Below are 24,353 nucleotides of genomic sequence, written 5' to 3'. Positions count from 1 at the left end.
AGACTATTAGTTTCACTGAGACACTGATGAATGAGTGTAATAAATGTAACTCAAAACACTCGTTCTCAGGTTTGGCTTATACTTCTTGTCCCTGCAGTTATAAGTAATCTTGGAAAGACAGCCTTTAGATATTTTGCCCCATTACTCTTGAACAATTTACTTATTTAGAGTAATCTAAAATTGGATGTACTAATACCAATGGGTCAATTCTAACTGTGACTGTTTTACACAGTACAGTCATACGTCTTTGTATTTGCATCAATGTCATTTTAAAGTGCCCATATTATGAAAAAATCACTTTTTCTGGGATTTTGGGTGTTATTTTGTGTCTCTGGTGCTTCCACACGCATACAAACTTTGAAAAAAAACCATCCATACTGTTTTGAGAAAGATACGGTTTCTGAATGTGTCCTGCCTTCAGTCTCCGGGTAAGCTGGTCAAAATCTGCACGGCTTTCTACGTCACTAGCCGAGACGAGACGCCTGGGGGGGCTAACCGTTAGCATGCTAGCGCTAGCATGCTAGCTCGTTCTCAATGGCAAAACACTGCTACAACACACACAAATTCACCCTAATCTACAAAATAAATTGTCTAGAACTACTTACATGTCACTGTTCTGCAGGTATTCCACACAAAGTTGGAAGTGTGCCCTCGTTTAGAAGAAGTCTCCCGGCTAATCCTGTCTTGTACAGGCCGAAGTTGCAGAAACACCTAGCTAGCTCATGTAATCCTTAGCTAGCTACTGCGCATGTGCGACTGCCAACAAAGATGTTACAGAAGTTGAGAGGTCTCACTCTGTAGCTAAAACAGAGACCTGACACAGGGTGAAAAGAGGAGCTGCAGCAATGTGCAGTACAACAAAAATATGGTGTTTTTTGAAAATTAAACCATGTAAACCTATTCTGATACAATCTCAAACTACAATTATGAACCTGAAAATGAGCATAATATGGCCACTTTAAAATGCACTTTTTAATAAATGGGTTTTCTTAATGTGTTTTGAATTTTTCTTCATTCTCAACTTATTTGTATGAAATCATTTTATAAATTATTTTTCCAATTACGCCTGCATACTCCTGTCTTGACATTTAAATATTTCTTATTATATATATATATATATATATATATATATATATATATATATATATATAAAATATAGTATATAATAATATAATATAATAAGAATACAAACACTCTCGTCACTCTTATAGCACCTCTCTCTCTCTCTCTCTCTCTCTCTCTCTCTCTCTCTCTCTCTCTCTCTCTCTCTCTCTCTCAGCAGACGCAGCCATAATTACATGTATACACATGAGCACAGATGCTGCTATTTCTCAGAAGTGAAAGAACGCCACAGCTCTTCATTAGGATTCAATGGGCTGCACTATAACTCCATCTGCCTGTTAATGATGTGAGCGGCTGGAGACGCACCCTCCTGTGAACACGACAAACGTGTGTGAGCACTAATACATGCTGATCAACAACCAGCCCTGCCATTCCCCTGACAAAGGTCAGGTCTTGGGTGTAATGTGTCGAAAGTTTAGAGACAACTGCTTTTTCTCTTTCCTCTTTTTTTTTTTTTTACTTCACTTGCGTTTGGAAAGTAACAAAAAGGTTAATTATTGTCACCATCTGGTTGGATACATTAAGATATTAAGTCATTTGATTGATGATCATGAATGCTAGCTGCTAACTAAGGCATGATTTTAATAGTGATTTTTGCTTCGATCAAATTATTATATTTACCTCATTAAGTCCAAGGACAGAAGGTATTGTATCATGGTATATGTTGTCATACTGTACACATTTGGCAAACATAAAGTCAAGGTAAGACAGAGAGGGCACCTTTATATTTATTGACTTATCTATTTTATCTATATTGATTTTTGCCAAAAATGTATATGTATATGTATATGAAAAATAGCAAGCTGCTGACTGTGTGTGTGTGTGTGTGTGTGTGTGTGTGTGTGTGTGTGTGTGTGTGTGTGTGTGTGTGTGTGTGTGTGTGCGTGAGTGCGTGCATGCGTGCGTGAGAGAGAGACAGTCTCTTGATGTAATAAAACAATCAGCATTTATATAGTTTGATTTTCCTCCTGCAAATTACACTTTTATAATCCAAATCTGATTGTCAGATATTTGATTGAAATTAAAAAATAAACAACAATAAATTAAAGATAATGAATCATGCCTGCATGCACACTCACCTCATTCATAGCTCTGCTGCTACAGTACTTCTGAGCTGAGAAACACTGAGCTGCTAAACAACAACCTTTTCTCAAACAACTTCAGTCCTTCAGGATGTGTGCAATGTGCATGCACACGTTTGTCACTTTAAGAGCCTGTACAACAGAGATTGTATTGATGTGATTCCACTTTAAGTCCAATTGATTGGTGGGTAAACACTACTGTTTGCTGTCAAACTGCTCGTTCAACATGACCAAGGTAGTTTGTTGGGATCAATACTGTGCACAAACATTTTCTATTGACATCAGTAAAATCCTCTGTACGGACATATGTCAGTCTGATTTGATTGCAATGCACTTTACGAGTTTAACGATTGGATTTAAGGGATTTTATAGTGCTAAATTGGGCTAAATTCTATAACCTAGAATGGTGCACTTGGAAAGCGAGTTAGCTAGCCGCGTGCTAAAATTGTAGCACGCTAATTTGAGTAGATATCAGTTCAGTGCAGTTTACTTCAATTTCATATATATATATAGCACGTTAAAAAACAACCATAGTGTCAAAAAAAACCAAAATGGATAATATGCAAAAACAATACACAATACAAAGTAACCAACTGTAGAAAAAGTTCAAGGTGTCAAAGCTCGACTTGAAGTGAAAGCCAATGAATAGAAGTAGGTCTTAAGCACAGACTTGAAGGTTTCAGCGGTCCGAGCAGTTCTTATATGAATAGGTAAACTATTTCAGAGATTTGGAGCTGCCACTGAAAAGGCTCGGTCACCTTTATTTTTTAACCTGGATCTGGGAACATCGCTTTGACACGTGTGTACGTGTCAAAGCTCCGATAAACAACAAGGCGACAAACCATTTAAAATCTCAAAAACAAACAACGCAATTTTAAAATCAATCCTGAAACGGACAGGAAGCCAGTCGAGTGAATCCAAAACTGGGGTAATTTGGTCATGCTTTTAGTCCCGGTTAAAAGCCGAACTGCTGGGGCGCCTGGGTAGCTCACCTAGTAGAACATGCGCCCATATACAGAGGCTCAGTTCTCCATGCTGCGGCTGCGGGTTCGGTTCCGACCTGTGGCTCTTTGCTGCATGTCATTACCCCTCTCTCTCCCCTTTCAAGTCTAAGATGTCCTGTCAAAAACAAGGGCCTAAAAATGACAACAACAAAAAAAGCAGAGCTGCTGCATTCTGGACTAACTGTAACCGACGAAGAGATGACTGATCCAATCCAACATTTAAAGAGTAACAGTCTAATTGAGACGTAATAAATGCATGTATAACTCTTTTGATATTGTTGCACAGCAGGTAGGGCTTGACTTTAGCCAAAAGTCTCAGCTGGAAGAAACTGGCTTTTGCAACAGAACTAATCGCTTTTTCAAATGTAATATCAGTACATATTTCCTGTTTCTATCCTTCACAGAACTTGACTGAATGCGGAGTTAAGGAGGCGTTCAACTTTAGTTCCCTGTGTGTCCAAAAGTATAACAAAAATATGAAAGTATAAAGATATTCCTACTAAAAGCTTAAGGTAACACTGACAGCAGTCAGGTGAAGGCTGTCAACGATGACTTCATATGAGGCAGCCATGTTCTCCCACCATGGCCTGGAGTTAGAATGACAGCGCTCACTCAGCTAACCGAGCTCCATGGCGAGGTCATCAGTGTTTTCTGTGTGAATCTCTGTGTTCACAAGACGGAGGATGAAAAGTTTACAGTGAAAAAAATAACCGATTTCAGGTTTCGTGATGTGAATATGCCCGTCCGGCCTTTGTGGGTTGTGGGTGGTTTTACCGAGTTGTGGGTGGTTTTACCGATATCCAGCTGCATTAGCCTTAGTATAAGGTGGCGTGAAGAGCCTGCAGGCCTGCAGCCGCAGCGTCGGCGGGTGAATGGTTGGAATGTGAACGCAGGTTGAAGGCCGAGGCTCCGGGGAGGGCACTAGTGCTCATACCGCCAGGCTTAACAAGCGGCGCCAATTCCTTCCTCAAGCTCTTGGCTCTCACAGTGAACTCTTTGATTTTCCAATTCATTATTTTCTCTGCTTGCAGCCTCCCGTTGGATAGGCCAAATCTAACTGCACAGCTACAGCACTTGACTTATCCGGGTAGTCTGTGGAGGAGGAAATCCAGTGGGGTCCAGGATCCCACTAACTCTGAGTTATGAGGTCATCAGCAGCAACCTCCGCCTCCTGATCCTCCTGAAGGATAGCGCTTGACTTTCACTGCTGTGTTTCTCCTTCTTCTTCTTTTTCCCTGCTTTGTGCTGTCTTTCATTCTCACTGCTGCATCATTTCTACATCCCAGCATCCCACATACTGCACACGCTCTCTACGGCTACTAAAAAGTAATTCAGCAACACTGACTGACATACTGCAAGAGTCTGGACTTCAACCACTCTGTGTTTCCACACATCGGGGGTGTTTTACAGAAAGGGTAGGAGTCAAGGACGTAACTTTGGGGTTCAACATTGCGGGGTTTGAGATCTCCACTTTTGAGTAAAATTGAAATTTTGAGTGTCAAACACTTCATTTTCTGCAACAATTTGTGCCTTTTCTGCATCAATTTATGGTGCAAATGTCTTTAATTATGGAAAGGAAATTATAATCGTTTTTTAGGGTGGGTTGCACTGGCCAGTTTTGATTTGATCTGTAAATTACGCCTATGGTAGGAGTACATACGATATATAAAAGAACATATGCATTTTTCTATATTCGCTAGAGCCTGACTGATTTTTGACTCTGTTAGAAATTGCGTTTACATACACCACAATTATGTTGTGGGGACAAACTTATATTTGCTTACTGACGTACAAAGTGCAAGACTGTGACACCATGGAGACGGATTCACATCCACACTCCTGTCCATGGTTTGGTTTAGACAACAAAAGCACTTTGGTTAAGGTTAGGGAACGATAGCGGTTTCAGGTAAATGTTAATACACATGTTGCATTTCAAGTCACTGGGGACTTTTTCTGTATTAAACCAGACCATGATGTCTAACCAAGTGCTGTGAGTGCCGAAACAAGAGGATATTGAGTTGCAAGGTTGGATATTTTGGCGTGAAACAAATAAAAATACATTGTCATTGAATATTTGAATAATACTTTCAGTATCAACATTTTTCTGACTTGCCAGATACGTTAATTAACATTATGCTCATTATGATGATAGAAAACCTAATCCAGTCGGCATTATATTTCATTTGAAACACAGTTGCTGTTGCAAAAACGTTGTAGCCTATATAAACATGTAGATAGAGTTGCAATATGAGGGTTTACAAATTCTGATGATAAAATATCAGCCAATATTCAGACAACAAAACATTAAAGCTTTAGTGCGTAACTTTTTGATATTAATGAACATCCGTTACATTCAAGCCATTGCCAAATGAGTTGCTACAAAGCTAATTAAGACTATCAGCTCCACACAACTCTCTCTGGATTTCTCGGTATGGCTATGTTCAGAACATTGTGTCGTCCGGTGACTTTCCCGCGCAGAAACTAATGCGAAGATAATTCCCTCTTCTGAAGAGTCTGTCATGTTTTTTTACTCCTCCGTGTCCTCCTTGGCTACTAGCAACTGCGTGGAGGAGGGGCGGGGGAGGGGCAGTGCGCGATCACGGAAGGCTTGTATCATGTGGACGCGCCGACAGTATTGTTGTCATTACTTAGAATTCCTCATGGGGGAGACAGAAACAGCGCACTATAGCTTTAACAAACATTTTAATTAAGCTCCCTTAAGTTTTCTTTGTAACAAATAAGTCTTAAGTTCAGCAGGGTCAGGATATTTTTAATTTTTTTTTACTGCCTCTTCTTCCACTCCTACATTTCCAATGGGTCTGTTTATGACAACACACAGATTTTTATGTCATTGTTTAGTCACCCACTTGTCCAGAAAAACATTTTTCTACCATTTCGGTTGCATCTATATCTCTCTGTTAGACATTGTATGGTCCATGAGAGATTCAGAGCTTATTTAGTCTTCTTTAGACCAGCCAGCTGGATGAGACAGGGGTCTGAAGAAGGTGGGGGTCATGTAAACAGCGAGGAGGGTATGCAGCTCTCTCTGCAGCCAAGTTCAGACACAGGAGATGAGTTTGTGTAATCGGCGTATAAAAAAAGGTCCAGTCTCCGTAAACCACTCAGTGAAAGCATAACACTGGTCCTAAGAGATATCTAAAAATTACCTGGTCACTTTGCTGAGCTGTAAACTGAACGATGGATGAACTGAGCATAATTTCATCATGCTATAAAAATTGTATCTGCCTGTTTTTTGGCTTCTGAAAAATCTTTCGTTCCAGTTTCACAAACCCAAAAGTCAACATGGCCTTAAGACAGATTATTGACTGACAACATCAACGCAGGAAACACAATTATGTCTGCATTCTGCATCATTTCCACAGCCTCAAACAGGGCTAATAAAAACATTTCTGCTGCCCCAAAATTAAAATTTAAAAGTTAAAATGTGGATGACAAAAAATAATTTCAATGTGTAATTATTAAAATCCCTCAAATGATAACAAAGCACACTTTAAACAGTTGAGAGGCATTTAAATTGCATATCATGAAATATAAGATAATAAAAAAGGGATTTAAAGAGTCCTGAAATCGAAACAATAAAACCAGGTTCATTTTGTCAAAATGTGTTTCTTGTTATTTGGAAAGCCTATACTAAACAAAAGGAGTTATCTTAAAATACATAAGTTAAGACAAAAATCATTTTCTTTTCATTGGAGGACCCCATGGAGACTGAGCGGCTGTACGCGGTTTATTAAAGTGCTCATATTATGTTTTTTGGCTTTTTCCCTTTCCTTTATTGTGTTATATATCTTTTTTGTGCACGTTATAGGTTTACAAAGTGAAAAAGCCCAAAGTCCACCCCAAAGGGACTTACCATCTCCAACAGAAAACACTGTTCACAAACTGCTCCAAACAGCTCTATTGTAGTCCAGCCTTTACTTCAGAGACAAACGTGGTCACTTTGTAACACACGTTATAATGCTCGCCTAGCTGCTAGCGTGGCACTCCCTCATACTCTGCTTCTGACTGGCTAGTAGTCCTTACCTAGGTACTGAGCATGTGCGACTCCCAACAAAGATGGAACAGAAGTCTCTGTAGTTAAAACAGAGAGCTCAACACACAGGGTGAAAAGAGGAGCTGCAGCAATGTGCAGTACAACAAAAATATGGTGTTTCTTTGAAAATTACCACGTAAACCTATTCTGACATAACCTCTACATACAATTATGAACCTGAAAATGAGCATAATATGAGCACTTTAATGCATTTCTGCCTGTAGGTGGCTACAGGTGAGTTGAAGTGAGTTACCTTGGTTATTGGCAAACAGCTGGGACGCATTGGCACATGAGACGCTGACCACCTGTCCCACATCTGCACGATACCAGCAACGGATATCATCCCACTCTGTCAGACACCCTGGGACAAGAAGACAACATTTATTACACATATATTAATATCAATATATAAGGCTACACTCTAATCTCTGTGTATTAACAGCTGTATGACTATATATTTTAACAGAAAGTATCCATAGAACGTGATTCACAGTTGTGTTACTGTTTATTTGCATTTCAGATTGCTTTGTGGGACTTTTAATCTGTGCTACGACAACTTTTGGCGGCGATGGAGGATTTTAACCCATGGTCTTTTTTTGAAACCTAACCAAGTAGTTTGGTTAACATAAAACAGCAAGTTTAAAACTGTTGGCATTAAGCCTGCACGATTCGGGGAAAAATATGAGTCACGATTTTTTAGCTTAGAATTGATATCACGATACGCGCGTCACCACAAGCCTGTAAACATAGAGGCTTCTATGAATAAAGAAAATAAAGTACATACTGGCCATTTAAGTACAGTAGGCTACCAAAAATAGTGACATATAACACATTGAACTAAATATGGCCCTGATATGGCCCCCTTTTTGAACATGTCTTAACATAATTAAAACATGTTAATGTCAATGCCAAATGCTTTCAATAAATTAATTGAAGGAGAAAAAAAAAAAGTCATTTAAAAATTAAACGAACAGGGGTGAATCGAGATCGGGATTTTATAATGATTTATCGTGCGGGCCTAGTTGACGTTTCACAATGTGTGCCTGTTGCTGGTACAAGGAAGTGTTGAAACAAACTGGGAGAATCTGGGAGAAGTTTAGTTTAGTTTAGTTTCCCTTGGAACAAAATTAAGAATACAGTTTGGTATGTGAACGTCATTTTTTAGGAGACATGGTTGACTATCGAGTCCTAAAACCTATTTTTTTTTTTTATTAACACAAGTGAAAAGAATGTCCACCACTGCAGTAAGACTATTTCAAAAAGTCTCTTGAATAGAAACAGACTTTTTAAAACATGTTTTAGATATGAGTGTCAGTACATTCAAACCAAAAAGTATAAGTAAGAAGGCTGTACCAGAAACTATTAGTAAAAACAAGTTAATTTGCATTAGAAAATAGGTTGAAGTTATCTTCCTGCACTGGCCAGGTCTTCACCTTTTTCTAATTAAATAACAATCACAGACAATAATGACTGCAGAATTTCGCAGAATATGTTCTAGCTTGTGACATAATCCTGACTGACTTTCCCTCTCTCTTTATGCAGCACGCTAACATTTCAATGCGACAGTACTTGCTAATGTCAACTACTGACTTGCATACCTAACTAAGATTCACTTGATCTGTATAGAAATTAATTTTTCAAGGGGTTCCCCCCAGTCTGGGAAGAAAATAAAAGGGCGTTTGATTCGGTGACGTCCTCAGCCCTCCTCTCTGCCCACGCTTTGCCTCTGCTATTCCCCTCACATGGCTGACACGCTCTCCTTGCAGCCTCCGTCGCTCCGAACGGGGGAGGTGTGAAGAATGGAGAAGTAAGAGAGAGAGAGAGAGAGCAGTAATGAGGAGCCCGTCTCTCTCTGCCACCACAACGCCGCACACATCAAAGCCGCTTGGCCCTGTGTCAATTAAAACAGCAGCGCGCGGAGACCACCGCCACTCATTCATAATAAAACACAGCCTTTGGCTCAGGCTGGAGGTTCTCCTGCCAGAAGCAATGATTAGGCAAACATCTCGCTGCATAACTGTGACTTTGAACTGAAAATTCTGCCTTGCATCTGAGCTATTTAGCTATAGCTGTTTGGACAGTAACACCGAGCTGGCAGCTGCTGATGACATTTTCATCTGCTGCATTGATTGAAAGTGGCACGTTAAAAGGCCTTTATTATAAAGTCCTTAATGGCTCTCCGGGTAATGAAAAGCCTAGAGAGCCGTTAGGGCACGTATACAGACTGTGACAGTATAAAAGGACACTTTTTGAAACCCACTGTGTGAAAGGATCTCTGTGAAGGTGTAGCCGGCCCCTTCTAACCCATATCTACTGTATGCGGCTGATAAACACTGATAACACCCATTCAATGGAGTGATAACATTCAAAATGGGTGGCAGGTGGCACCTGTATGGCCACATCTCAGTAGTTTATTCCTCCTCTGGCTACAACCTCTCACACTTCACTACCCAGTGTTATCATGGTTCAATAAGACATTTGTCTTCTGTTTGTCATCTACATTGCTGCTGCTATAATATTGTTACACATATTGCAGTGATATTGTTACAAATATTACAGGAGCAACGGCTCCGCTGGGACGTCTACGACAATATCTGCCCTTTAATAAAACAATGTTGTGTGACGAGGGAGAAGCAGAGGTGGACGGAGAAACAGAGAAGACGAGGGGGAGGAAGGAAATACAGACGGTGCTTGTGTATTTTAACTGACATGTTATGGAAACATAAAGTTACTGTTGTTAGTGTATGTTCTGTTTAGACAGCAGACATTTCTACTGCCTGGATCAGTCATCTAATCTCCCTCCTGCTTCGCAAACCCAAAATGTACTTAATTCTCCCTCGACCAGCTAGTCCTAGACCATTTCAAATGGAGGGGCCAGGCTGGGGTCACATGCAATTTCAGAGGAACCAAATATATTAATCAACCCCCCATAGGTCTGCTTCTACATAAGACTACTGATAAACATATAATGATAAACACAAGAATACTCTATCAGTGTTAACCTACATTTCATATATCACTGCACATAAATAATATCCCCTTTTTGGGGATAAAGGTGGGGTTAAAGATGTATGAAAATATTTGCCACAGTTAAGAGGGGCCAGAGGGGGGTCATGGCTTAATATAACGGGGGCACTAGCCACCCTTGCCCCCCCTCTAGAACCACCACTGACCAGCTGACACTGACAATCCAAGCGAAAAATGTTGAATCGTGATCTAATATGGTGAAACAGCTAAAGACACATGTCCACATTTTGGCGAATATTTATTCTGCAAGTTGTCTGAAACTGGTTGCTGCAAACGAGAGACAGAGTAGAGTAATGACAATGTTTTCCTCTGCAATGTGAAGTAGCGTGTGTGCACCAAGCACACCTGCGGTGCTGAAAAATCTCTATCTCTATAATCTCTATAGCTAAGTTCTCCTTTCACGACAACATGGGGCATTTCTTTTTTAACTCACCCGTTTAAATCATATTAAGGCTTAAAGTTCTGCATAATTAAGGGCGTTCCGCTTTGAGTGACAGGTGGCTGCCGTCACAGGAGGCGGGCATAGACTGTAGGCTTCATTCAGCCAGCCTCAGCTCCATCCACACGCCACCTCTTTGCTAATTTTTAGATTAGCCGACGTCTAGTCTAACATCAACAACATTTTATTTATGGGATAGTTCCGGTGCCACCGGAGGTTCTGGCTGTCCCTCACCTTCCGCTTTCTTTGTGTTAGCATTCTAAACTTCGGTCAATTCGGGGAAACATCCTCCGAGCTAGAACCGACAATTATATTTATTTATTTTTTGAGCAAAATTACTGTTACACACTCAACTTCCAGAGCTTGCATCCCTACGTGCACATGTTCCACCAAAACAAGTTCCTTCCCGAGACTATTTTACAGAGGCACCGTTGCTGCGTCCGGGGCTTAGCGCTTATGATTGGTTGAAAGAAATGCCAATAAACCAGAGCACATTTCTCGCCCATCCCGGAATGCTGTGTTGACTAGCCAGACCTTCCTCCGCAGCTCTGTGGAGGAAGGTCTGGCAATGTGATACTAGCCAACGTCAAGCACTGCCAAGATGGCAACGGTTGCAGCCACCTACTTTGAGCTTTATTTTGGCTCTTCAGAAACCTACGTGTGACGTCACGGAGACTATGTCCACAATATACACAGTTATTGGTGTGCAACAGTGGTTTTTAACTCAAATGAGTCGCTTTAAACTCCAAAAGTGACTTTGTATGCTTCTGTGCAATATTTACGTCTGCTTGACCTCATGTCTTCCTTTTATATTGCACATTTCAATATATTTAGGGCCCAAGCGCCGACAGCGGCGAAGGCCCTATTGGAACTGAAGGAATTATTATTATTCTTTTCCCGGCAAATTAATTGCCTTTTTGAGGGGCTTAACATATTCAAAAACTCACCAGAATTGGCCGTCGCATCAAGTCTGGTGAAAAGTTACGTATTTTAAGGGTTTCAGGAATAGGCGCACAAAAATAGCTCCCTAGCGCCCCCTACAAAGTTAAAAAAATTGAGCCCTTGCAGTACGTTTAACGTAGACTCACGAAACTTGGTACACATATGTAGCATGTGAAGACGTCATTGGAGCCATACCCTAAACCCAACAGGAAGTCCGCCATTTTGATTTCAAAGTTCGAAATTAGTGCGATTTTGGCCATTTCCACGTCTTACTTTAACGAACTCCTCCTAGAGATTTCATCCGATCAACTTCAATTTTGGTCTGTACCATCTTAAGACATTAAAGATGAAAAGTTGTTAAAAGAAAAACTTTTCGTCATAGGGCGTGGCCCTGGCGGGGCGGCCATTTTGTGCGTTTCGCCATCAAAACACGAAGTGGGTGTAACTTGAGTGTTCATTGTCCAATTGCCTCGAAACTTTTCAGGATTCATAAGAGTCCAACCCTGAGGACAAATAAAGGCCGATATTTACTTAAAGTCATAACGCCCCCTAGTGGCAACAGGAAGTAGGCCTAAAAGTCAAGGTACTATACTTTAACGAACTCTGTCTGTCTTTCAGTCTAACCCATCTCAGCACCTTAAAGATGAAAAGTTATTAAAAGAAAAACTTTTCATCAGATGCTGTGGGCGTGGCGCGGAGGCCATTTTGAGTGTTTAGCGATGAACAAAGAAATTGTTGTAACTTGAGTGTACGTTGTCATATCTGCCCGGAATTTCTCAGGAAGGGTCCAGGTCTGAGGACATCTACAGGCCAATATTTACTTGTGGTCATAGCATCCCCCACTGGCAACAGGAAATGCGCCTTATATGACAAACATCATTCGATTTACATGAAACTTATAATGTGTGGTCGACATGTGATACTGAGCCGCCCCCTATACTTTAACCACGCCCACTTACTCAGATCACGCCCCTTTTCATAACATTTGAACCGTTTAAGGTAGAGTCTTGTGTGAGGTGTCATTGAACTCAGCAAAGAGTTCCTTCTTCATTGGTGATGGTTTGACCCGCCCCCTATGCTTAAGCCACGCCCCCTTTCATAACTGGTGAACCATTTAAGGTAGAGTCTTGTGTGATGTATCATTGAACTTAGCAGAGAGTTTGTTTTTGATTGGTGATGGTTTGGCCCGCCCCCTATGCTTAAGCCATGCCCCTTTCATAACTGGTGAACCATTTAAGGTAGAGTCTTGTGTGAGGTATCATTGAACTCAGCAGACACTTCCTTCTTCATTGGTGATGGTTTGACCCGCCCCCCCTATAATTTAGCCACACCCCTTTTCACAGCTAATGAACTGTATGACGTAGAGTCTTGTGTGAGGTGTCGTTGAACTCGGCAGGGAGTTCCCTTTTCATTGGTGAAGATTTGCAGTGTCTGAGTGCCGCGCAAATGCATGGTTGCAAGGAGCAGCGTCCGCCAGTAACCCCGACATGCGCAGAGGCGCGAGGGCCCGTCCATCGCTGCTTGCAGCTTTAATTATTTTTTGTTTTCTATACTGTTTAATTTTTTGTCTTACATTTGCACTATTTAGAATTTATTTTATGTATTACTTATCTTTCTTTATGTTATTTGTACATATTACTTGTCCTTTTTATATATTATTTTTTTTATCTTTATTTGTATATATTTCTCATCTTTTAAATTATACTTCTTGTACGTGTCCTTATTGCACCGTGGGTGGGAGAGAAACGTATTTTCAATAGCTCTGTATGTCTGGAACATATTGCAGAATTGAAAATAAAATTGACTTGACTTGACCAGTAATGAAAGTCATTGCTTCTCTCCCAGCACGTTTGACATACTTGATACAGAGTTCTGCCTATTTCATCATGGTTGAACCAAACTTTCAAATCCAAGCGAACACACAAGAGCTAATTTTGAACAAAAAAACCTTAAAATGTCTAAGATATTAAATTTGCAATCATATAAAACAGAAAAGCAGCAACTCATCACATTTCTTAGGCTTGATAAACGATTAATCCATCATTAATGTCGCTGTTGATTAATGTTGATGTGTTTATAGACCTATTATTTCTGTGATAAAATGTACTTTGTTGATTTCCACCTCTGGTATTTGGTCGGTGTAATTAGTTATGGAAATGACAATGGCGAGTGACCACAAAGAGACAGAGAGGGCAGGACAGTGTGCTGTGTAATGATCTGTGGAAATGTCAACAGTGGAGCATGGAAGCCAAGTGGAAACAAACACACACACAACCACGCACACGCACACGCACACGCGCACACACACACACACACACACACACACACATAAATTCATGAGGCTGGCTGTTGCTCACTGTGAGTCTAATTAGAAGTATCCTTTGAAAAAGGACAGGACTGTTAATCCGTTCTCTCTCTCTGTTTACTTCTGCATTTGTTCACTTTCTCATTTCCTCTCTGTCACTGACTTCCCATGTTTCTGCTCTGATGGTGTTTCCTGTTGGACTGGAGATGTGAAGGTAATTAACCTGAAGTAGACGAGACATTTGTCCCTCTCTCTCTCTCTCTCTCTCTCTCTCTCTCTCTCTCTCTGTATCTCTGGTGGACAGCTGTTGATTACTCAAGAAATGCAAAAAGACACAAAGTGAATGTGAGAGTGCGTTTTCACCTGTCTTGGTGCTGTACATTGTCCTTATTTTATTCATCACATGCAACAATTATAACCACACTAACAACTGCAAATTGGGCAGTCTTTTGTAACATGCCATTACTAAGCCTCTTAATTTCCCAGTCACTCTCTTCCTTCCACCCATCTGTTCGTCCCTCGTCTGCTCACATCTGATGGGTTCTTCCACTCTTAATGAATCCTGATGAATTAGTGAATTACTGAATGCATTGGTTCCTAAACGCACCTGTTTCACCTCCTATTTAAACTTCTAGATCTTTAAACTGCTTTGAGAGAACGGGTGCTAACAGCAAAATGTGCTCGGTTATCACAAGTACAAGTAGTCGTGTTATAAAATTGTCCCTAAATGAATTATTTACAGAACAGGTTAAAGCTTTAGTGCGTAACTTTTTGATAATAATGAACGTCCGTTATATTCAAGCCATTGCCAAATGAGTTGCTACAAAGCTAATTACAGTTTTTTTTCCAACTGCTTACACACGTTTTCAAAACTGTCTCCTTTTTCAACGTGGCACCATGACTTCACGTAAATATACATGCCAACTTTCTTAAGCCAAGTGGCGTGTTATCTGTACGCTTTTTCAGCTATCCGCGTGTATGTCTACGCTGTATAGAGCGGGCGTACACACGTTCTTATCGCGAGAAGAACGTGTTATTGCGAGAAGAATGTTTTATCGCGAGAAGAAAGCTACGGTTGAGTTTAGGAAAATAAGAACCGGTTGGGTTTGAAAAAGAATAACAGGGTTGGCTTTAGTAAAAGAAGAAAGCGACGTTGAGTTTAGGAAAAGTCACTTGCGGGTCACACACGGGACAAAGAAACGTCAAAAGCGGGACGCAATCCCCGGTCTCCTGGGTGAAAGTCCTGTGTTTTACCCATCCATCAGCCCGACCAACCTCCCCAATGCGGATTTTCGCCCTTTCATACTACTCGCTACGGCATTCACACGCAATCGCAAGGTAATGTTAGTCAATGGAGGCCAAACGGCGTTTGCGTCTTTATAACATGCCAATAATGGCATACGAATTGGCGTGTCATACATATGCCATTTCATGAGATCATCATGCCATAAACACATGTCAGAATGAAGCATTTGCATCAAATGGCAAACATTTCTTTCATAATAGTAAATTTTTGGATATACCATGTAAAGACTGTTGTTCTAAATCTAAAGCTCTTTGGTCTTTCATAGGCTTATATCTACATTTCAATACAATGTTCTACAGTGAAAGTAATCTGCTGAGAGGGGTAAAAAGTACACTGTAAACACCAATGCAATGTAGAAACAAAAAATATTTATTAGGCCAAACATTACTGTTGCATACAGTAGCATACAACAAAACCATGAACATATGTAAACCAAAAGTATATTCATTAGAATACAGTAAAGAACACAATTGTGTGTGTGTGTGTGTGTGTGTGTGTGTGTGTGTGTGTGTGTGTGTGTGTGTGTGGGATCCTGGGGAGGGGGGGGGGCAGTCCAGAAATTGGTACGGGGGTTCGATCACCAGTGCTAAGCTACGCTTCATCTCTTCTCCGGAATGGGGCTGGCCACAATACTTCATCCACATCACAAGATATATTTTCTCTTGCCAAACATGGAGGGAAGTATCTCCTAGCATGGCGTATCCAACCTTGGACAGAGGCAACCTCTATGCCCCCACATGCTTCCTCCATTGCCTGGAGAAGCGGAATGCGGGCATAGGGTTGGCGATCATAGACTTTCCAGCACTGGGCTGAGAAGAATTCCTCTATGGGATTAAGAAAAGGTGAATATGGGGGTAGGTACAAAACAACAAATTGTGGATGGGTGGCAAACCAGTTTTGGACCAGAACAGCCCGGTGAAAACTAACATTGTCCCATACAACCACAAATCTAGCAGGCTCCTGATCTGGATCAGGGACAAGCATTGACTAAATTGCATCCAGAAAAGTGAGCATATGGCCAGTGTTGTACGGACCCAGTGTGGCATTGTGATGGAGGACCCCGTTTTGAGTGATGGCAGCACACAGTTATATTACCCTCACGCTGTCCAGGGACATTGGTAATTGCCCTCTGTGCTATTACATTTCTTCTGCAGCGTCTGGATTTGGTGAGGTTGAAGCCAACCTCATCCACATAAATAAATTCATGGCGAATTACATGGGCATCCATCTCCAATACTCTCTGTAACAGACAAAAGGATATACAGATCAGTAAATATGGTATGTCTGAAGTACTGGAAGTAGTGTTGCATACATACCTCTACAAAGTACTGTCGCAGATTCTTGACTCTATCAGAGTTTCTCTCAAATGGCACCTAGTAAAGTTGTTTCATCGTTACTTGGTGCTGTTGGAGGATGCGTTGTATGGTCGACAGGCTTACAGCATTGATGTTGTTAAATATGGTGTCATTATTCAAGATATGCTCTCTTATCTCTCGAATCCTAATTGCACTATTGGCCAGAACCATATTAATAATTGCAGTCTCTTGTACATCTGTAAACAAGCGTTCTCGTCCTCCATGATGTCTTTGCCTTTCCACTCTGTAGAGAATTCAAACACAGTATGTGTTTAGCATAGGAACTGTAAACAATTTGCAAATATATGTAGTACAGCATGATAACCAACCTCATTCATTCAATGCAGTGCAGTAAATGGATGGCTTAGAGTTACAAATGTTTATGCAATACTATGCAGTCATACGTATTTTACAGTAAATTACTGTAATGCTAAAATAGTCATTAGATAGTTGCATACCTGTTCTCTTTTCTGATGGACGCCACTGTAAATCGACTCAAGTTGGGCTGGACTCAGTCCAGCCTCTCTTATGGTCAAACCGTGGTTGATCACATGATCAACAAGCGTTGCCCTAATCTCATCAGAGATGGCTCTACTTCCTTCTCTTCTTTGCCCTCGTCCTCTTCTTCCTCTTCTTCCTCCTCATCCTCCTCCTCCTCCTCCTCCTATTCCAACTCTTCATCTTTGAATTTGTCCTCATTGTTGTCCCATCTCTCCCTCCTCCTCCTCTGCTCTCTGTCCATTGTTGGCATCCATTGTTCAAAACAGGTAATCTGACCTTTGACCTATTTATAGGCCTATACTAAAGCAGTGATTGGTTAGTGATCAGTTCAGCAATTAGTGTTTGCACATGTGAGGAGTGGATGTGTGACCAGGTAAATAAGTGTAGCATTTTTGATTGGTTGTGTTTGGAAAAGGAAAGCAAGTCACTTCCTGTTAAATTTTTGTGTTTTAGGTAGAGAATTGTGTGTAGTGTTTTGAAAAAAGTGTTTTATACAATTGAAAACTGAGTCAAAGGCTGAGAAATAGCTCATGGTTTTGGAGATTTGGTGTGTAGTTTTGCACTTTGAATGAGAGGTTTAAAAACGTGTGGCATGAAAAGACTATCAGCTCCACACAACTCCACTCTCAGTATTTCTCAGGCTCATATGGCTATGTTCAGAAGATGGTGTCGTCCGGTGACTTTCCTTGCGCAGAAACTCGAATGAAGATACAACCCAGTCTCACGGCAGTTTGTGTAAATGTCACGTTATTTTTAATCTATTGATTCGTGTTCACGGCGACGTTTTCCTCATTTTTCATGTGTAAATGTCACGTTATTTTCTCGGGGAAAGGACGCCGGGAGACGGCTGGGAGACAGACGAAAATGACGCTCCATAAGCCAGGAGGCGGCCCGCTGGGGATGTGCCACAATAACGGGATGGCGGAGGTTGGGATTAGGAGAAACCCGACGGGGAAAGGGCGTCATACACGCCGGGAGACGGCCGCGGGAGACGGGGGACGCGCCACAACAATGGGATGGCGGAGGTTGAGTTTAGGAGAAACCAGACGGGGAAAGGGCGCCTTACACGCCGGGAGACGGCCACGGGGGACGGGGGACGCGCCACAATAATGGGATGGCGGACGTTGGGTTTAGGAGAAACCCAACGGGGAAAGGGCGCCTTACACGCCGAGAGACAGCCGTGGGGGACGGGGGACACAATAACACACGGGACAAAACGCCACACATCCCCGGCAAACAAAGCGCCACTATCCCCGGGAAACAAAGCGCCACACGCGGGACGCGATCCCCGCTCGCCCGGGTGAAAGTCCTGTGTTGTTTGACCCATCCACTACCCCGATCAACCTCCCTACGCGGATTTTCAGCTTTTTATACTACTCCCTACCATTTTCGTGCTGTGGCCACGAAATATGCTTCCCATTGAAATACATTACTTCACATTTTCGTGCTGGCCACCACGTAAAAAACGAGAAAAACGTCCCCGTGAACACAAATCAATAGATTAAAATAACGTCACATTTACACGAAGTGCCATGAGACCGGGCTGGAAGATAATGACCTCTTCTGAAGAGTCCATGTTTTTTTACTCCTCCGTGTCCTCTTTGGATACTAGCAACTGCGTGGGGGAGGGGTCGGGGGTTGTGCGCGGTCACGGAAGGCTTGTATCATGTGGACGCGCCAACAGTTTTGTTGTCGTTACTTAGAATTCCTCATGGGGGAGACAGAAACTACGCACTATAGCTTTCAAACAGACTTGTAGAATTAGACCAATGAATCAACATCCACAGGTCAAATTGACATGAGGATGAGAACACCTCAGCTATGGTACAGGTACAGGAAATCTCTACAATCCAAACATTTAGTTCATCCGGCTTCCTGTCAGGAGGTCAGCCTGAAACATGTAAGGATATTTAAGAAAGAGAAGCATGTTCCAGCCTCTACTAGTTGGTGGCACTAGTCAATCCTGCTTAACGATCAGTGGCTCATTCTTCGGCTGCTTGGCTACTACAGCTGACTATCAACGTCCAATCCTATTCATGCAGGCGTACAGCGCGGACATTACAGCCTGACACCTCTCACTATCAATATGCTGATATACTCGTATCTCGTGGCGTCAGGTTTATGTTATATCTCCCGAGCGCGATAAAACATGCTCACAAACAAATTAAATCATTTCACGCACGCAGATATTACACTTTGCACACCAATTCAACAATTAAGAATTGTATACAGGCAGCTGTGGCTGCTCTGTGCGCTTGCTGCTTATTTTTATACACGCAGGTGCTATTCTTTACCTACCCCCCATGTTTTGTTTCACGCTCGCAGCTGCCTGTACAACTCTCAATTGTTGTATTTGGTGCGTGAATTCACTCATGCCAACACCATTTAATGTTCATGTATGTGTTTATTAATGGAGACTAATAACCTTTTTGTTGCTCAGATTTTTTGAGCGCTCCCTCAAAGAGCCGAGACTTTTCCCACAAAATTTCTCTGTGTATATATAATACATTTTGATTGACTGATTCAATGATGCGTTTGTTGGGGTGTTTCAGTCACTGGGGAGAGCATACAGGAGAAACTGGGACTGTTTCTCCCTCCGGACTGTACAGCTTTTGTAAAAGCTGACTGGAGAAGCGAAGCGTTTCCTCAATCTACTTCAGTCAGTGTTCAGGCCGGGCTTGAAGCGGCCGCTTCAAACGCTAATTGTCGCATCTATGCTTTGGATGATCACAGGAAAGGGTGACAAATGATGCAATTAATTCTGAGCTTCACCGGCTGTGTCAGGCAGTCCCACAGGCGAGCAGACGACTGTCTCACCGAGTGTGTAGCTTTCATAACAACTTTTCTGAGACGGAGCGAGGAGGCGAGAGCAGAGCTTACCTGCTGGAATGACCCTGTCGCGTAATTCAAAACACTTCAAAACAAAGAGAATTCATATTTCGGGTGTAATCAACATGCTTTCAGATTGCATCTCAGATGGAAAATGAAGTGCGGCCCTTCCTGAAGGACAAGCTGTTCCAGTGGCTGAGTTTTGTTTTCCTTTTTTACTGAGGCATTGAAGGGAGGATAATGGAATCTCCTCTGATTCCGTTGGCTGACCTCCTACCTGGGCTACACAGATGAAACCAGACCAGGCCAGGTTGACCAATCAGTACCTTTAATCCAGGCGTCTTCTCACCTGATTAGTTCCCTTGATTGTTTTGGCTGCTTTGCCAAGTGACAGGCGGTAATTTGATAACAGGAAGCAAATGCGCTCGCTAGGCGTTTGATTAAAAAGACCCAATTATCCGCTACAGGAAGGCATCCAGCAGCCTGCTGTGTGTGCTGCAGGTGTGGTTTAAAGTTTAAAAATGGTAATTTAATAATGATGCATGGATTGGGCATATGCTAAGTAATGTAAATGTGAGGAAAGTTGTCCTTGATCGTGCTGCATTTTCCTCATGTAAAACTTTGAATGAAATTGCTTTTGACCAGACACATGTAATCAGGTTCAACTCCCTTGGAATTGTAATGCTGATTCCTCTACAATGTAACCTTTGACTGAATGAATCTTGACCTGATTGCATACCCTAAGGCATTTTTGCCCATGTGGATGGAGGATCCTCACCTCTGATCAGTGAGCCCTTTGTCTTGAGAACAAACTAACTGAAAAACACAACCCCTGACCTGAGGGGGAGGGCCAATTATAAAAACAGAAAGCAGCTACCCATCGGTGTGCATATTACACACTAACCTTTGTTTTGTGTATCATTCTCGTTATATCATGGGATCACACAAGAACCACGGGATCACATCACACAAGAATCCATCTTGTCAGGCTTGAAGTAATGCATTTGTGTCTGAACTACCGACTTACTGAACCAATCAGCAACCCATGAGGTTCCGTAGCCCCTAGCTACTGGCAGCTACGGTCGTGGTTAGGTGTGTGTAGTCTCGCATTGGCAGACCTTCCTCCACAGCGCTGCGGAGAAGGGTCTGGCTAGTCCATACAGCATTCCCAGATCGGAGAAAAACGTGCTCTGGTTTATTGCCATTTCTTTAAACCAATCGCAATCGTCTTGGGCCGTGCTATAGGCCGGTAAGAGCCACGGTGCCGCTGCAAAATAGCCTCGGGAAGGAACTTGTTTTAATGGAACGTGTATGTTTAAAAGTTGTTTTAGTCGTGCAACAGAAAACTCAGATTGGACAGATAGTCTAGCTAGCTGTCTGGATTTACCCTGCAGAGATCTGAGAAGCAGTTAACCATAGTTCTCATAAATCTACTGGAGTTTAGAACGCCGACACAAAGAAAGAGGAAGGTGTGGGACATCCGGCCTAAAAAGAGTGACATCCAGTGGAATTTCCGGCAGCACCTGAACAATCCTGGAAATGGAACGTCGTCCATATATACTAAGGTGTGTGTGTGTGAGACGGCCACCGCTGTTGGTTCAAAACAACAATGGTGGACGGGGTTCATCCAATCACATACCAGGACATTTTTGAAAGTGCCTGCCCTTTCCCAAACAGTTTTCAATGACGGCTTCTCAAATGGTTCTGTGTTAACAAACCATCTGGCGCGTCAGGTTATGTGTACCATGCTCTGAGCATTAAAAGTGTGACAATGCTGTAAGAGATACTTTTTTCTCCTTCCTTGTTGCCAGAGTGGGATTACAAAATTGCTTTTTAAATTCCAACACAAAGAAAGCGGAAGGTAACAGATATCCGGCCGAAAGAGGGACCTCCAGCGGAATTTCCAGCGGCAACAGAACAATCCCGGAAGTGGAACGCCGTGGATATAGACTAGTTCCATAATAACGCCTCTGTTCCTACAGCATGATGAAAGCACACAGACCTGTCCTGGCAGAGTGGTTGTTCTCCTCCTGTTTGAGGAGCTGGTTACATTGTTCTTGAGCCTTCATGTGCTGAACCACCAGGGCGCAGTCTGGGTGGATGGCCTCTGTCTAAGAAGAGAGAACACCAGAGTTACACACGAAAACGCTCGTCAATGCAGAAATTATAATACAAGGTTCAGCGGGCAGCTACAGTAACAGTGTTTACTCCAGAGGTGTGCAGGAATCGCAATTACAATTCAACAGTAAGTAATACATGTATATAAACTAGAGTACCCTACATTATTTATGAATGTTTTCAAATGGCAATGACAATAATTCCTTTGAATTATAAGTATTGGTAGAGGTACATGGATACAATTAAACCAAAATACCAACAAAATAACACCAATATAAACATGTTAACTTCCATAAAGACTTTTGAATCTGTATAATACATGCATCAGGCAATACTTTTTTCATTCAGAGCAACCTAAAGATGAAACTTATAAATGAATTTGGTTCAAATATTGGAATCTTTTTTGTCATCTTCATGGTGGTGTCGGACCTTTTTTGAACGTTTTGTGCTAAAGTTTGTTCACACACAGGTCTCCTATAGTAATGTTTGAAGCTTCACACACTCAAATAAAAAAATGAACGCAAAAGAAAATTGTATACTCTTGGTAGCTGGCACGTAATTGAACTTTTGCAATTCAGACATTCAGCTGCTGTAGAAGCATCTGATTCAGCATAATATTGGTTGGAACAGGGGATTTAAACATAATGCAGAACACGGATACATTCGGAGATACTTCATTTTTTTTCAGGTTTAAGTTTATCCCTTAAAAATGGATTCTTATAAAGAAAAGACAGATGGATGAAGCCTGTGCTGTGGGCTTCTGGGTGTTTATCAGGGTTTGTTCACTCACAGACAGACAGACAGACAGACAGACAGACAGACAGACAGACATTATTAATCCCAAACTGGGATATTACTGTGTAACAGCAGCAAGTTACAAGAACATACATGCATACAGAAAATACAAGAAATAAGAGATTAAAATAAAATAAGGTAACAAAAGATAAAATGCAGATAAAATAATGATGATGAACCACCAACTCAAAAATATACTAAAAGGAATGAAAAGAATATTGTACAAATATATACGCGTGTAGAATACAAGTGTGGCCAGGTTACCCTCGCGACAACGGCACATACTTTGATAAGAGACTAGGAACTCTACATAAAATAATTACTTTAAAAAGAAAGGCTACAGCTTCTTTTATAACAAGGGGGCACAATGTCTGGCAACCAAGGAAACACTAGAAATTAAAAGCATGCTAGGCCCAGAGCAACAAAACAAAACATGCAACCAAAAATTAAATCAATAATTAAAACACAGCAAACAAATTAACATGCAAAACACATGACAAATAAGAAATAAATAAAGCACAGCCAACCAAAACATGCACAAAAATAAACAAAAAAACTCTGTCGTGTGACACAAGTATAGAACCTATACATATTATAACAAAATAAAATATTTATGAAATGAAATATGAAGTAACCAGTGGGAAAGTAGCATAAAAGTGCAATATTAAAATGTGTTAGGTAATGATAGACACATCACAGGCACAAACATGAAGCCATTTAAATGCAGAGAGTGCTTTTATGACACTGTGACAGCAATTAAAAAAAAAATAAAAAACTTTGAAATCAATAGTATTTATCAAGTCAGCAGTGTTAGAATTAGAGTACGGGATCGATCTGAACCATCTTTGTGCTTTACGCTCCGTGTGAGTTTAATCTGATCCTTGTTTAATACATGTTGTGCTCTACCTCGCTCACTACTCGGAAACCCATAGGATGAACCGCTGTACGGTGATCAGCACCCCTGACACCTGCAACGTGGGTGTTCCAACAACTTCCTCTCAAAGTCTTGACATCTGCAGCAGCTGCCAAGGCTCCCCTGCCTTCTGAAGAATGTTACGAGGAGGAGGACAGAAACTCACGGACTCATATGGACCTGTAATAATCTTAGAAGATGTATAAATTCCCATATGCCAAGAAAATATCAATTCCAGCAACATCTCAGCCTTGCAAGTAATGTGCTATCATGTCACAAAAGTTGATCTTTTACGCTGTCAAGTGAGAAATAATCCCTGTAATTTGCTTCGAAGGTGTCTAATTGATTTCCCTGATGAATGTGTTTGGTTTGAAATGTGTGAACTGTCACAGGGAGAACACCTGCCAGTTGGACAGATGGAGACACTGCAGGTGAGCGTGACATTTGACTTCATCCTCTCGCAGCGCAGCAGTGTCCAGGGCTGTGTCTCAAACCGCCTACTTACACACTTCAAACACTTAGTTTTAAGTATATAGTTTAGATAACGCAAAAAGTAATTGC

General features: G+C 41.5%; 1 protein-coding gene across 1 annotated transcript in view; it reads right to left on the bottom strand.

Moving 5' to 3' along the window:
• Positions 1-24,353, bottom strand: part of ghrhrb (growth hormone releasing hormone receptor b) — a 53,312-nt gene that overhangs the window by 16,937 nt on the left and 12,022 nt on the right. The window contains exons 2-3 of the mRNA XM_031282317.2: positions 21,969-22,077; positions 7,516-7,623 (exon numbers count right to left, since the gene is read on the bottom strand). Coding sequence (XP_031138177.1) covers positions 7,516-7,623; positions 21,969-22,077 — 217 coding nt within the window. The remainder of the gene's footprint in view (positions 1-7,515; positions 7,624-21,968; positions 22,078-24,353) is intronic.

The sequence above is a fragment of the Sander lucioperca genome, chromosome 11 (genome assembly GCF_008315115.2).
Source record: "Sander lucioperca isolate FBNREF2018 chromosome 11, SLUC_FBN_1.2, whole genome shotgun sequence".
Classification (NCBI taxonomy): domain Eukaryota; kingdom Metazoa; phylum Chordata; class Actinopteri; order Perciformes; family Percidae; genus Sander; species Sander lucioperca.
Note: the sequence above shows the minus strand (reverse complement) of the source record. Positions and strands in the feature narration are given on the sequence as shown.